Genomic DNA, 15,064 nt, shown 5'->3' with positions numbered 1-15,064 from the left:
GGGACCCAGGAAGACACTGTTAGAGACAGAGAGGGTATGCTATAAGAGACAGTAGGCTAAAGAGAGACAAAGTGAAAGGTAAAGATTGAGCAACAGATATCAGAAGGAGTGGACAAATTAGAGGAGGAGGAGGAGTCTGGACTGAGAGGACGTTAATAAGAGTGGAGCACGAAAGGGTGACTTCAAAACAGAGAAATCTTGTCTGAGCTGGCCACTGACACAGAAGGTGAGACACAAGCTGGACATGGAATAAACTGGAGCCTGGCAAGAGATCAACTTGCGAAAAAAATTATCACCACTGAAGGAATTACTGAAAACATATACAGACAGCTGTCCAAAGGCACTGGGGAGAGCAGAAGACAATCCAACAGTATTAAAAACCAAAAGAAGAAGGTGAGATACCACCCACAGAGAGAGAGAGAGAGAGAGAAAGAGAGATTGAGCATACCACACACAGGCTTTATCACAGCCAATCATGCCGCAACTGAGCAACAGACACTAACAATTAACAAACACATTAACAAAGCCACACACAGAGTATTTATGGAATACACACCTTCACGCAGTGTGTGACTATAAAACATAGGCTGAACACCCATAACTCAAGCTTAGAGAGTTTAGACTGCAGTCAGGGGGCATAGAGAATCTTGGATGGCACGGGGCGGACTGAATGACTGAGAAGCAGGAGAGTGTAGAGACCTTACAGACACCTAACACTTATGAATGCTTCATGAGGACAACCAAAATACTACTAACGGATTGGAACCAAACTTTGGATTGTCTTCTCCATTTGAAAAGCCACCTTGGAAATCACAGAAGACCATCTCCAAACCACTGACCAAAGCATCTTCTTCACGTCTAGAGCCTAAGAACCATCATAGGCTTGAGGTTCACCTAAAACTGTGGACTCTTCCAAAAGTAAGGCCACAACTGTCTTACACTTTAAAGAACCTGCACTGATTCCTCACATCCATTCTTGGATATTCTTCTTTACTAAGGAAAATTGCACTGTAACCCACAGGACATCTGGTCTATTCCCCGTGGAAAGATGGAGGCTGTGTACTGAGCAGCCTACAAGGGGTTGAGTGAAGTGGACGATCATCTACTGACACTGCAAGATGAAGCTCAGGCATGGGGCAAGAGGGGTAGTGCTGGCCTTGCTGCTAAGCGTACTGTCGACTACATGTACTACACAAGAGAGCGATGAGAGTATGGAGATCCAAGAGGAGAACAGTACTGTCAGCACTGAGAGCCCTGTAAGTCATATTACATATACACACCTGCTGTTCACCTGTCAAGGCCTAAAGGGAGCACACAATGTAACTGTGGGGAATCTCATAAATCAGAGTGAAATGTACAGTATTATTCTTATAATTTTATTGTAAGAGGTGTGACTACCATTATAAACAAGGGAAAGTATGTTAATTACCACTGTAAACCTTGTGGCGAATGTGATCTCATTATAAACAGCTGATTACTTTTTGCAGGAAAGGTTTGCATATTTGCAGTATTGGTAGCTTTGTTACACACTTTGAAGAAATTGCTGTTATCTTAAGCCCTGAAATGCTTAATATCTTCTACAGGAGACTGTATCCTCTGACATAGCCTTTGTGAGCCCCCACAGGGCATGGATAGCCTTTAGGGACAACTCCAACAAGGATGGAAATAAGAAACCAAGAGGAAACAAAAGACTCTCCAAGGTAGTCTGTGAGTCAACATATAAGCCCAGAGAGTTTCAATTATTCCACTGCTAAACATGAATAATATTAATACATAGAGTGAAAAGTACATTGAATATTTAATAAAGTTTTGATAATTAAAATAGATTCACCTCACTGTCAAAAAAATGTGCAAATATTATTCTTTTTGTTGTATCTTTTCACTGGGCAGTACCCTCAAAGGTACTGTACCCATAAGCACACCCACTGTACCCTCTTTACACACATTAGGTAAGATAAGTCACTAATATATTAGGGACAGATATGGTACAAATACATTCCAACTAACATGTAAAGGGTGCTGTGGGTGTACCTTTGAGGGTACTGTCCCAGTGACCAGCTGTTGTACCTCTAAAGGTACACCTTTTGCACAGTTTTTCAAATAGTACACATTATGCACAGGGAAACACAATGAGGCCCATACAACAACATGTCTACTCTGAGAAAGTGCCTAATCCTTTACCTTCGGTTGGATTTCTCTTTGGTTTTGTATGTAATGTTATGGTAACTTGAAAACTTTTTACACATTCAGCATGGCCTTCCAGGTCCACCAGGACCTCCTGGTCCCCAGGGGCCTCCTGGTCCACCTGGCCCCCTACTGCCTCATCATGAAGAATTGATACAGGACTTCCAAGGCCAACTGAAAGGTATAGTGGAATCTGTGAATGCAAGCTTGTTTGCACACAATAGCCCATCATGCCAGAGTGAAAACAAAGACTGTATCTCATGATTGTTTGTATGAGGTAAGGTTTTCTGAAAATGTTGAGATTTTTATACATTATCGATCAGTTTTTTTAAAGTAAAGAGCAAGCTCTTAAAGTGTCCTTTGACACTCTTGCGGCTTGTGTGAATTTGTAGGTTGCCATTTGGTTTACATTGTGCTCCATTTAAAGATTCTTCTCACTTGTGTTGAGGCAGTGGATAGACTCTACATAAAGACACCAGATATCAGCACAATTTAGTTAAATTAGTGTCAAGTAACTGCACTGTCATCAAAATCTTTCAGAGTTTGTTAAATACATTTTAATATGTCATCAAAGTTATGGCACAATCAATTTGTGATTAGCTGCACTGTGTGGTTCTATGGCTGCATGAGTTTTTGTTTGGTCTAGGTCACTTTCAGTATTATTTGATGTTTGGGATGTGTGTTGTCATGCTCATTTGTTGGGGAGGCTGCTAGTCTGATTGTGGGCTGGGCTGATCTCTTAATAGGTGCAATTTTCCAGGACGTGGATTTGACTTGGCCTGGCCAAAGAATTCCATGGATTCCAGATTGTGTGTGTGTGTGTGTGTGTGTGTGTGTGTGTGTGTGTGTGTGTCTGCATGTGTGTGTTTGCGTGTGTGGAATGAGTGTTGGATCATTGCCAGGAAAGCAGACACAGGTCTGTTTGTGCTCTTTTGCAGTGAGCTGCAGGCTGTTCTGACAGCAATATAAAACATAAAGGCTCTTATTCACACAGAGAAGTGCAGTGGTGCCGCACACTCAAACACTCCAGCATTCTCATCCCTTCACACTTCCATCCACTCTGTCTGCTCATACACACACTCATACACTCCAAATATTTACATCTCCTATTGACTGTGAGATTGTTTAATGATATTAAATGATGTGTGTCAGTAAAAGACAATACCAAAAATTTTCCACTGGCTGTATTTGAGTGTTTTTTATTTTTGTATTTTCTCCCCTTTTCTCCCCAATTCCCAATGAGCTCTAAGTCATCGTGGTAGCGTAGTGACTTGCCTCAATCCGGGTGGATCAATCTTAGTTGCCTCAGCATCTGAGACCGTCAATCTGCGCACCTTATCATGTGGCTTGTTCAGCGCATTGCCGCGGAGACGTAGCACGTGTGGAGGCTTCATGCTTTTCTCCGCGGAATGCACAGACAACTCAACACGTGCCCCACTGTGAGCGAGAACCACACATTATAGGGACCACGAGGAGGTTAACCCATGTGACTCTACCCTCCCTAGCAACCGGGCCAATTTGGTTGCTCAGGAGACCTGGCTGGAGTCACTCAGCACACCCTGTATTCTAACTAGCGACTCCAGGGGTGGTAGTCAGCATCAATACTCGCTGCGCTACCCAGGCCCCTGTGTGTTTGAGGATTTTTGAGTCTGAGAGGCTGCATACCCTTGCAAAAGTGTTCACCACTTATTTTCACATGCAATAGAGGATTTTATATGCTACAATTGTTTGCCAGAACTTTGCAGCTCTTCAACGGTAGTGGTGACCCTGCAGTAAAGCTTTGGCGCAATGAAGAGTGAATAGAAAATAATGAGTTGCGAATATGCGGCAAGTTTGCGGCAACTTTAAATTTCAGTCTACTGCATTCTGCCCATGTTCCACGGCATTTAAAACAGTTGAGTCAGATGTATTTGTATCAATGGATTTTAACTCTTGATAAGAATGGAAGAATGTTCCAGTTTTAACTTCATTTAAAATCATGCCTTTCTCTTTCCACTCAGAGATGGTAGGAACCCACTGTCTGCTCTGTGATCAACCCCCTCGTGTGGCGACAGCTTTCCGCTGCCGACTGCACCACAACCTGCTGGTCCACCGTCGCAGTCTGCAGGAGGTCCAGCCCTTTAACACTGTGAGTGGAAAAAAAACCCATCTAAACTAGAAACTCCAGAGCTATGATATTAAATATAAACTCTAAAATTTTGCCTGTCAGAAGTAGCCCTAACTACATTAGGTACATTGGTTTTGCAGCGACGTTAACTTTGGACTGGCAAGCAGAGGATAAGTGTTGGCAATGGAGGAGAATGGCTGTGGCATATTTAATAATTCCATTTTTCTGTGTTTTCCACAGCCGTCAAACACAGAACAGTTCCATCAGAGAGGACAGGGCTTTAACACCAGCAGTGGCCGGTACACAGCTCCTGTGTCTGGGTTCTACCAGCTCACAGCTAGTCTGCTATTAGGTACGTGATTGAGAATTGCTTGATCTAGGGCCTGGGTCATGAATTGAGTCTCCCCCTGAAATCCTGTCTGCCTGGGACTGTTGAGGGTTTGCACTGAATGAAAGAAGTTATTTTGGGTGTTCTGTTTAGTGCATGAGGTAGGGTTGCCATCTAACTGGGGTGGGACACTATGGATTCAATATGGGACATATAAATATCCAAGGGGGAGAGAGGATCCACCTCGAGTGTTTCACTGCTAAAATCTGGGACAATATAGGACATAATGGCTAAAGGGTCAATTTGCAATTTTAGCATGACAGTAAACCCTAGAAAGTTGCTTGACAATACATTGTCTTAATTAGAAAAATCGATGAATATTGTGTAAACTTTATATGACATATCAGATTAAATAAACAAACTAGGAAATGTTAAAACTAAACCATAATCAAATACACATCAAACAAGCTATTCCCCATCTTACTTGAAAATGTAGACAGGTGTAAAAGAGCAGGGTTACAGTTAAACTCTGTAGGATGGTGGTCTTCCAGGATTGGAGTTGAAGAAGCCTGGCTTGGACCATTCAAAATCTGAAAAATAAATTGTATTGCATCATGCTACAAGTTGAAGCACATGCAATGCCTAATACCTGATTGCATCATCTAATTTCTCAGAGAGAAGATTAGAAATTATCCAACAGTCTGTCCCTCAGATAAAGCTCAGTGGAACAGGGGTGGGGTCATTGTACAGAGCACTGTCTCTGCCTACCACAATCCTTCATATTTGTGAAAAATGTGTGCATCTGTTTGTTTGTTATCTCTCAGAATCCAGTGAGTCTCAGAAGAGGCCTCAGGCCAGGCAGAGGGACAGTGTCAAGGCCTCCATATGTATAGAGTCTCTTTGTCAGAGTAATATGTAAGTTCTAAAGGTCCAGGTGCATGTCCAGTAACTTCTTAATTGCACTGATCGTCTAAACTGTTTTTCTAACATCACACAGTCAGTCAAGTATATGAATTCCAAATCATGATTAATATGTTTATAATGACGCAGGTCTCTTGAGACAGTGATGGGTGTAAGCGCTACAGGGGGAGTATTCAGTATTCCCCTCACAGGAACTCTTTACCTACAGGTAAGACCAACTGACAAGCAGAACAAAAGCAAATACAAGATTTACTCATAGGAATATTTCACCCAAAAATTCAAATTCTCTCATCATTTACTTACCCTCAGGCCATTCTGGATGTATATCACTTTCTTTCTACTGCTGAGCACAAATGTAGATTTTTATGAAAATATTCCAGCTCTGTAGGTCCATACAATGCAAGTGAATGGTGACCAAATCTTTGAAGCTCCAAAAAGCACATAAGGGGTAGGCAGCATACAAGTAATCCACAAGACTCCAGGGATTAAATCCATGTCTTCAGAAGTGATATCACAGAAAACAGATACATTTTTAAGTCTTTTATTACTGTCAATCTCCACTTGTACTTCCACATTCTTCTTCTTTTGTTTTTGGTGATTTGCATTCTTTGTGCATATCGCCACCTACTGGTTGGGGCTGGTCAAAGGTGGAGATTACAGTAAAAATGATTTCAAAATGATTCTGTTTCTCCACCACACCTAGCATATAGCTTCGGAAGAAATGGATTTAACCACTGGAGTCGTACAGATTACGTTTATGCTGCCCACCCCATATGTTCTGGAAACCATTCACTTGCATTGTGTGCACATACAGAGCTGAAATATTCTTCCAAAAATCTTCATTTGTGTTCAGCAGAAGAAAGTAAGTCATACACATCTGGGATGGCATGAGGGTGAGTGAATGATGAGAGAATTTTCAGAATTTATTTGTCTGAACTTTTCCCTTTAGCATACGCAAAAATTATGCAGATTATAAACAAACACAAACTGCAAACCTCTCTACCAGTGATGCTGAAAAAACTCCAAGGCCTGAGGAACACTGCAAAAAATCATATTATTTTCCAGTATAAATATTTTCCAGTTCAAACACCTTTGAACAAGATAAACTGGTAACACTTTGCAATAAGTTTCCATTTGTTAACATTTGTTAATGCATTAGGTGTCATGAACAAACAACTGACTATATATTTTTACAGCATTTATTAATCTTAGTTAATGTTAATTTAAACATATATTAATACATTTTTTAAATCAAAAGTTGTATCTGTTAACATAGCTTAATACACTATGAACTAACATGAACTAACAATGAATAATTGTATTTTTATTAACTAACATTCATAAACATTAATTAATGCAGTCAAAAGATATAGTCAGTTGTTCATGACACTTGATGCATTAACTAATTATTACTAACTATTTATTTATTTATTTTTTTTTATCTGTCATTGCTGGGACATCTTCTGCTGTAGGGCCCTTGACAATGTTGTAACACCCTGTTGGAAACCCTGTGCTATGCCAAGACAAAGGCGTTAGAAATACTAGTTTACTCTCTCATGCATAGTTACATACAAACAAACAAACAAATCTTCCACATTGTATATGGTTTGTATTTCACAGGCTGGAGAGTACGTGTCTATTCTAATCGACAATGGAACAGGCTCAGCCCTCACAATTCTCCAAGATAGTCTGTTTTCTGGCATCCTTATTGGTGTATGAGGACACAAAGAGAAACATATGACCTATAAAAAATACAAATCCAGTATTACTGTGCCCAACAAAATACAGGTCTTTATTTAGGCGAGGTATTCAGGACATAGTTGTATAATAATTGCATAAGAGGGATGACCCTTTTTCAAGCATCTAAAAGAGGCTCTAATCACCTTCAGTAATTATTTTAGCATTGTTGCCAGGGCTGCAGGATAGCACTGCTATTTCTTTCCAAAACACCTAAACGCTGTTAATAGAGATGTATGTAATTCTTTCCATGTGGTATGTTTATATATTCTATTCTCACAGGGTTGAAGTTTTATTTATTTGTATTTGCTTTTTGAAATGATTGCTGATATGTTTGTAATAAAACACTTTTATAACTGCTGGAACATGCTCTAGGATTGAATGTCAGTGTAGTACAGTAAATAACATAAATGCAAGAGTCCTGGTTAGCACCCCAGTAAAGTGTTTCAACATATATTTTAAGCTTTGGCTTGACACACAGCTTCTGCTGTACAACAAAATGTTATCTGAATCATTTACAGGCCACTGATAAAGTGAGTTTTTAATATTCATTACAGTTCATACAGTTACTGAAAGATAACTTTTTGACATGTGTTCGTAGATGTTAATAGAACTTCTAAAGCAACTACCACCACAAAAACAGCAGTAGTTTATAGAGGTCTCGTTTCCACTGCATTCTAGCAATGCATGGGGACAAAGCCTTTTATATTTTATTTAAAAGGGCAGGGTTTACACAATTATTAACATGTAAATGTTAATGTTAGTTAATGGTAATGCTGGTGTGCACAGACAAATGTAACCACCACCATATTCAATCCATTTAAATGAATGCTCTGCTATACCTTTGAGGGAAACATCTAACATAGCATTTGTGGTCAGATTGTATTACCTTACAAGGACGGTTTGCTGTCAAATAATGTGCAGAAAGATAAATGAGTGCATGATAATGATTTGGTTATTTATCCCATGATGGGATACTGAAAGTCTCTCATTAAACACACACACACACACACACACACACACACACACACACACACACACACACACACACACATGTTGTGTTTCCATGTTTTATGGGGACTTTCCATAGACATAATGACTTTTATACTGTACAAACTTTATATTCTATCCCCTAACCCTAACCCTACCCCTAAACCTAAACCTCACAGAAAACTTTCTGCATTTTTACATTTTCAAAAAACATAATTTAGTATGATTTATAAGCTGTTTTCCTCATGGGGACCGACAAAATGTCCCCACAAGGTCAAAAATTTCGGGTTTTACTATCCTTATGGGGACATTTGGTCCCCACAAAGTGATAAATACACGCTCACACACACACACACACACACACACACACACACACACACACACACACATGTTGTGTTTCCATGTTTTATGGGGACTTTCCATAGACATAATGGTTTTTATACTGTACAAACTTTATATTCTATCCCCTAAACCTAACCCTACCCCTAAACCTAACCCTCACAGAAAACTTTCTGCATTTTTACATTTTCAAAAAACATAATTTAGTATGATTTATAAGCTGTTTTCCTCATGGGGACCGACAAAATGTCCCCACAAGGTCAAAAATTTCGGGTTTTACTATCCTTATGGGGACATTTGGTCCCCACAAAGTGATAAATACACGCTCACACACACACACACACACACACACACACACACACACACACACACACACACACACACACACACACACACACACACACTTCACTTTCATCCCAATACATAGTTCGCCAGGCTAAGTATTTTTCAGGATATATTTGTGTCTTTCCTTTCAAGACATTTCTAGTCTGCTTGCTGTCTCTCTCAGCGGTCAGTACATTCCCTCATCCCATCAAAAGAAGCATGTCTAAAACTTCTCTCTCCACTCACTCAACAAAACATTATCAAAAGCACTAAACAAACATTGTTAAATGGAGATATCGAGGATTAAACCTGAATTAAAAAGGTGAGATTTTTTTGCTTTTTGCCTCTGAGAAATCCTCACCTTGGGTCAAATCGATAAGATAAGATTTATTTATTTAATTAATATTTTTTATTAAAAAACACACCATTACACAGTATTCAAAGTTTGTCAGATGATTAATACAAGTAGGTTTGCTTAGATAAATTGCCCATGTCCTTGTCCCACGCACAGTAAAAAAATCAATTTTCTGTACATTTATCAAAATAAAGACGTCTAAACAGAGCTGTGGTATATAATACAACACAACATGTCTATTGTTAACAGAATTTCCCATTTTTAACCTTCCATTCATTTGTCCTGGGTATCATACACTGACAAAAATGTGCTTCATGTGGTAACATCTAAATTAACTGGTTTGATTCAAGTCAGAAATCTGATTTTAACATCACCGAATCAACCTAAATACAATAAGTAACGCCAACAAAACTATTGTTAAAGGTTAGCTCAGGTGCAGTATATAGCTCCTTATGGTAACAATTGCAGGTTACCCCTAGCTTTTTACAGTGTACATGGTTTGAGTTTGATGCTCCAACAGTGTCCTCTGTTGGTTAAACAATGCAACGTAAAAGGATTTAAAATGTAATCTATTATATCCTGGAATTCCAGCCAGGCCACATCAAAATGAAAAAACATTATGAAAAATCATGCTTGAAAGTGAATTGCATTACCAACCAAGTATAAGTGGCTAAAAAGACAACATTTCTACTTTAGGCAAAAACCTTCCAAGTTCGGTTGTTTTTTCTTGGATTAAAGAGCAAAAGATGTATATTTTCTAAGTCGGCCAAGCCTTGGAGATGGAGGGCACTGTCTCATGCTATACTTGGTAGTCAGTTTTGGTGTTCTGGGGATTGGCAGTGGATCCAATGGTTCGGCCACCTTCACAGTATTCTTACCATACAATTTCTTCTCATAGTCTAGGAGTTGGGCCCAGAATCCTGTATTAAGTTGAATATAGGGTCGACTCTCTTTAACCCAGTTATGTGCCTGCCGTAGGTTCACTCCTTTGTATTTCATGAGGTAGGCCATAATCAGTGCAGGTGAGCGACTCATGCCTGCAACACAGTGCACTAAGGTTCCCCCAGCCCTGTTGTTGTGGATTCGAGCTGCCACGGGTTCAAAATGATCACCCAGACGGGCATTGGGGAGGTCGGACACGGCAACACGTAGACACTCCACGCCCGGGTAGATAGGGCAGGTGTGGGACAGGGTCACATTCACAATGAGTGTAATCCCTTTGCGGGTCATGAGTGCCTGATTCCTAGGAGCATCAGCCCCGCTCAGGAAGAGAGTTGGTGTTATCTGTGATATCGACATAGAGCTGCTTGGAAGAGAAAGTTATGTTATCAGTTTTGTGAATCATATTTCAAATAAAGCAACACAATGAAAAGTGGGTAAACCGCAAAGGATCAGGACAATATTGTAAACATACAAAATATTGTTATATGTTGGGATATATCTATAACTAATATTGTAAATAAGAGTAAAAGTATAGAAGACAACAAAACAGAACACAAAATTTTTTAAAACAAAGTGTAAACCGCTAAGGAGCAGGAAAATGCCTGAAAGTTGAATAATACATACATGCAAAGTTACATAAGACAACAAGAGAACAACATTGTTTTCTCTGACCTTCAGGCAACATAACTGAATGGACACATGTGAAAAGATAAATAAAGTGACACGTGAGCTGCGGTTTTCAGTTTCATATGAACTTTCCACTACCATGGGGAACATTGCCAATTGTGTCTTAATCACATGCGCGCACAGACATCTGTTTATGGAAATACAGTCAACACTTTGAGGTTAAGTTCACATTTATACTGTATTGCTTGTACATTATATAAGTATATTTAAAATAGTAGCTTACAATGTACTTTATAGTGTCCAGTGTTTTAAAGCTTGGTTTCAGTAACTGACCTGGTCCCTTGGTGTGGTCTGTCTCTCACATTAGAGCTCTACTCTAGAGTGCAAAGCAGATCCCCTGTTGGCATGTTCAAACCCTAAAAAGGCTTTGAAGGCAACTGGCCAATGGAGAGAGAGATTAATTTTAAACTTGCTCAGAAGCGGTGGATAAGCCCAGGAGGGTATTAGCTTCTTGTCTTCATTTAGCCAAACAAATGATTTTTCAACTGACTTTTCATGTATAAATGCATTTAGGTACCAGACTACACAATTAAATAATCTAATGTTAACTGGCTGGCCATGAATGCGGATTAAGAAGGTGTTCATAAAAGGTTGCCTTAAAGGTGACACTGACATCCATAATACAGCTCTAAGACAAATGGTGGCAGTAACTCTTTACTCTAGAAAAAGATTGCTTTATAATGTTACTGAACACAAAGCAGGAATACACCAATTTCAATACATAGTAATGATCATTAAATCAGTCATGCTGACAGATAACTCATTTTGTGTCCTAAGGAGATAAACACACAGGGCTGATGTGACATCAGTAGATGATGACAGAATTGTCACTTTTGAGTGAACTATCTCTTAAATTATTTGAGTTTCTCATAAATGCCATGTTGTGAATGAATAGATGTAACCATATTAAAGGAACAGTTAACACAAAAATAATATTCTCTCTTCATTTACTCAGCCTCATGCATCCCAGATGTGTGTGACTTTCTTTCTTCTGCAGAACACAAATTAAGATTTATAGAAGCCATTTCAGCTCTGTAGCTCCATAAAATGCAAGTGAATGGGTGCCAAAAATTTGCTCCAAAAAGCACATAAATGCAGCATAAAAGTGATCTATATGACTCCAGTTTTTGAATCCATATCTTCAGAAGTGATATGATAGGTGTGGGTGAGAAAAAGATCAATATTTCAGTCCTTTTTCCTAAAAATTATTCTCCCTGCCCAGTAGGGGGTGATATACATGAGAAATTTGAATTACCAAAACACAAGAAGAAGAATGTGAAAGTGAAAGTTAAAGTGGAGATTGACTGAGCATGGAGGAGAATTTATAGTAAAAATGTACTTAACATCTATTTCTCACCACACCTATCATATCTAAAGACATAGCTTTAAGCGCTGGAGTTGTTTGGATTACTTATATGCTGATTTATTTTTGGAGCTTCAAAATCTTGGCACCATTCACTTGTATTGTATGGACAAATTTAACTGAAATATTTTTATAAAAATCTTCATTTGTGTTCAGCAGATGAAAGAAAGTCATACACATTTAGGATGGCATAAATTATGGGCGAATTTTCATTTCGGGGTGAACCATTCCTTTAACTTTGCTGTAAGCCCTGCTTTCAGTCACTTTTTTTCACCTCTGTTCTGTATATGTGAATATATTTGTGTTGTATTTGTATTAAAGGAACAGTTTTCCTGAAAATAATAATCTCTTAACAAAGACTCACCCTTATGTCATTCCAAACCAAATTCCAATTCCAAATTTTATATTCTTTTATTTTTTCCCCCATGGAGCACAAAATAATATATTCAGCAGTGTCCAAAGTGTTCTTTTCTTTACAATGAAAGCAAATAGTGACCAGGGCCCAGCTGTCAAGTTCCAAAAAGCTAAAAAAAAAAAAAAAGCACCATGAAGCATCACGAAAGTAGTCCACATGACTCGAGTGCTTATCCATGTCACTCAGTAATTTTTTCCTGATAAAAAAACGTTTTACTCCTAATGCAATTAATAAAATCATGAGCACTTGCATGAGATGATGACTCCAGTCATATCAGTAACCGTATAAAAGCTGTTTTATTCTACATTGACAGTGTCTGCACATGGGGCTGCCATGTTTGAATCACATGACCAGCTGAACACTACTCACTTAATATCAGTAAGCACCTTGTTATTAGACACTGTCACACTTGGATTTAATTAATGGCCAACTGTGACTAGTGACGTTCTACAATGGCATTTGTGACTGAAAACTACTGATTTTGAATGATGCTGCATTCAAGTTTTGCATTAGAATTATTTTAATATCTGTCTGTTCCTCACACAAAGCTATTTTATGGCTTCAGAAGACTTTTTTTTTTATGGAGATTTGTCATGGTCTCCATTTGTTGGAAAAGAGCAGCTTGGACATTCAGAAAAATATCTCCATTTGTGATCCACAGAGGGGGGTAGTCAACAGGTTTGGAACAACATGAGGGTGAGTATAACAGAAATGTTTATTTTTTGTTTATAGTGAACTTTGTAATCTGCCATTTGGCTGAACGTTATACAAATTTGAACACAATTCAAAATAACAGATCAAGTATTGGATAGAGGCTCTTTGCCGTTAGAAATGTTAGTACATTAATTAAATCTGCCATTATTTAACTTCATTTGTAAATTCTACATCCGTCGTGTACTGTAACGTCATTGCGCGACGTCATCACACTGCCAGTCTGACACAACTTCCTGTTTGCGTTGAAACTACCCCTGGCTGAATAATAATGGCCGAATTAAACAGACAACTCCAGGAATATTTGGCCCAGTCCAAAAGCGGTTCGAAGACGGTATCACAGCCCAGCTCTAGCACCACCATAGACATCGATGAGCCCGCGGCGGTGTCGGGGAGCTGGTTCGGGCAGTGGTCGAGTCCGTTCTCTGGCTCCAGCAGTCGTGGAGCTTCATCAGGACAGGGATCGAGCAGTGGCTTCTCATGGCCGTGGTCATCAGAACCGGACCCGTGTTTGCCGGGCATGAGTCGATCCCAGCGACTAATCGCATTCGGGACGTGTATCATCTTCTCGGCTCTGTGCTTTGGACTGTCAGCGCTGTACGCTCCTGTGCTCCTGTTGAAGGCGCGCAAGTTCGCCCTTCTTTGGTCGCTCGGCTCCGTGTTCGCGCTGCTTGGTGCGGCCGTCCTCCGTGGACCCAGTAAACTCATTGCGACTCCCACACCGGGAGCAGCCGTGTATCTGTGCTCTCTGGTGGGCACCCTGTACGCGGCGTTAAGTCTTCACAGCACGTTGCTGACCGCTCTCGGTGCCTGCCTTCAGATCACTGCTATTGTGGGATATATCGTGGCTTTTCTGCCGGGTGGGAGTGCTGGCATGAGATTTATGGGTGGCATGGCTGCGTCGGCCATCAAAAGAACTTTGAGCGGCAAGACCATGCCGATATGAGCGCGAATTTAACGGACTATGCCAAACAGAGACTGTATACGTGAAAATGTTTGTTTACAGTACTTTAGAGTTACTGGTACAGCCACGTTTGATTGTATAGACATGAACCAAGCAGCATTCTTATGGATGGGGAGACCCAAACTTTGTAATTTGCACTGTGACAGGGACCACATACTGAACTAATACTGTGTGACTGCATCTAATGCAACTAGAATTCTGAACTTTTCCCTTTGTAAATAAACAATGTGAAGAATAATTCTGTGCTTACTAAAAATCACTTAATCTAACCAAGAATGTGTTGACAGATCAAGGCAAGGATGTGACCAAATATTAAATTTTGGTGGGCCAAATGATACAGTTGAATCAAAAGATTCATAGTGGTAAACTGAACATTGGGAGACTGTGTTAAAGCTTAATGTCACTTTCAGGACAGATATCTTTTGCACATGCTAATTGCCTTACAGTCACAAGGGATTTCTTGGATTAAAGGGATTGTTCACCCAAACATGAAAATCCAGTCATGATTTATTCACCCAAATTATTCCAAACCTGTACGGTTAATGCAAAACACAAAAGGAAACATATTTAAAGTGATAGTTCAACCAAAAAAGAAAATTCTCTCATTTACTCACCCTCATGCCATCCCAGATGTGTGTGACTTTATTTCTTCTACAAAACACAAATTATGATTTTTAGAAGAATTTCTCCACTCTGT

General features: G+C 39.5%; 3 protein-coding genes across 5 annotated transcripts; 2 read left to right on the top strand and 1 right to left on the bottom strand.

Moving 5' to 3' along the window:
- Positions 1–7,636, top strand: LOC127645361 (erythroferrone-like). Of its 2 annotated transcripts, XM_052128951.1 has the most exons (10): positions 1–393; positions 799–918; positions 1,022–1,256; positions 1,584–1,700; positions 2,251–2,365; positions 4,185–4,312; positions 4,532–4,643; positions 5,444–5,534; positions 5,670–5,748; positions 7,161–7,636. In XM_052128951.1, exons 3-10 carry the CDS (start codon positions 1,119–1,121, stop codon positions 7,257–7,259), a joined length of 879 nt encoding a protein of 292 aa, XP_051984911.1. In that variant the 5' UTR covers positions 1–393; positions 799–918; positions 1,022–1,118; the 3' UTR covers positions 7,260–7,636. The 2 variants fall into 2 exon arrangements, with proteins under 2 accessions (XP_051984911.1, XP_051984910.1); XM_052128950.1 differs by having other exon boundaries at positions 1–918.
- Positions 7,637–9,357: 1,721 nt separating this feature from the next.
- On the bottom strand, positions 9,358–11,338 carry LOC127645495 (dual specificity protein phosphatase 18-like). Of its 2 annotated transcripts, none has more exons than XM_052129134.1 (2): positions 11,188–11,338; positions 9,358–10,588 (listed from the first exon to the last, which is right to left on the bottom strand). In XM_052129134.1, exon 2 carries the CDS (start codon positions 10,582–10,584, stop codon positions 10,018–10,020), a length of 567 nt encoding a protein of 188 aa, XP_051985094.1. In that variant the 5' UTR covers positions 10,585–10,588; positions 11,188–11,338; the 3' UTR covers positions 9,358–10,017. The 2 variants fall into 2 exon arrangements, with proteins under 2 accessions (XP_051985094.1, XP_051985095.1); XM_052129135.1 differs by having other exon boundaries at positions 11,138–11,197.
- A 2,274-nt stretch (positions 11,339–13,612) lies between these two features.
- On the top strand, positions 13,613–14,991 carry LOC127645458 (vesicle transport protein SFT2C-like). The gene has a single exon (XM_052129082.1). It carries the CDS (start codon positions 13,675–13,677, stop codon positions 14,347–14,349), a length of 675 nt encoding a protein of 224 aa, XP_051985042.1. The 5' UTR covers positions 13,613–13,674; the 3' UTR covers positions 14,350–14,991.
- Positions 14,992–15,064: the final 73 nt, after the last annotated feature.

Source organism: Xyrauchen texanus, chromosome 6, assembly GCF_025860055.1.
Source record: "Xyrauchen texanus isolate HMW12.3.18 chromosome 6, RBS_HiC_50CHRs, whole genome shotgun sequence".
Classification (NCBI taxonomy): Eukaryota; Metazoa; Chordata; class Actinopteri; order Cypriniformes; family Catostomidae; genus Xyrauchen; species Xyrauchen texanus.
The sequence above is the reverse complement of the archived record's forward strand: the minus strand, read 5'-3'. Positions and strand labels throughout refer to the sequence as shown.

Coding starts and splice junctions, on each gene's coding strand:
- LOC127645361 (XM_052128951.1), top strand. CDS start 1,119: ATGAAGCTCAGGCATGGGGCAAGAGGGGTAGTGCTGGCCTTGCTGCTA. Junction 4,313..4,531: donor AGGTCCAGCCCTTTAACACT/GTGAGTGGAAAA, acceptor TGTTTTCCACAG/CCGTCAAACACAGAACAGTT. Junction 5,749..7,160: donor CAGGAACTCTTTACCTACAG/GTAAGACCAACT, acceptor TGTATTTCACAG/GCTGGAGAGTACGTGTCTAT.
- LOC127645458 (XM_052129082.1), top strand. CDS start 13,675: ATGGCCGAATTAAACAGACAACTCCAGGAATATTTGGCCCAGTCCAAA.
- LOC127645495 (XM_052129134.1), bottom strand. CDS start 10,584: ATGTCGATATCACAGATAACACCAACTCTCTTCCTGAGCGGGGCTGAT.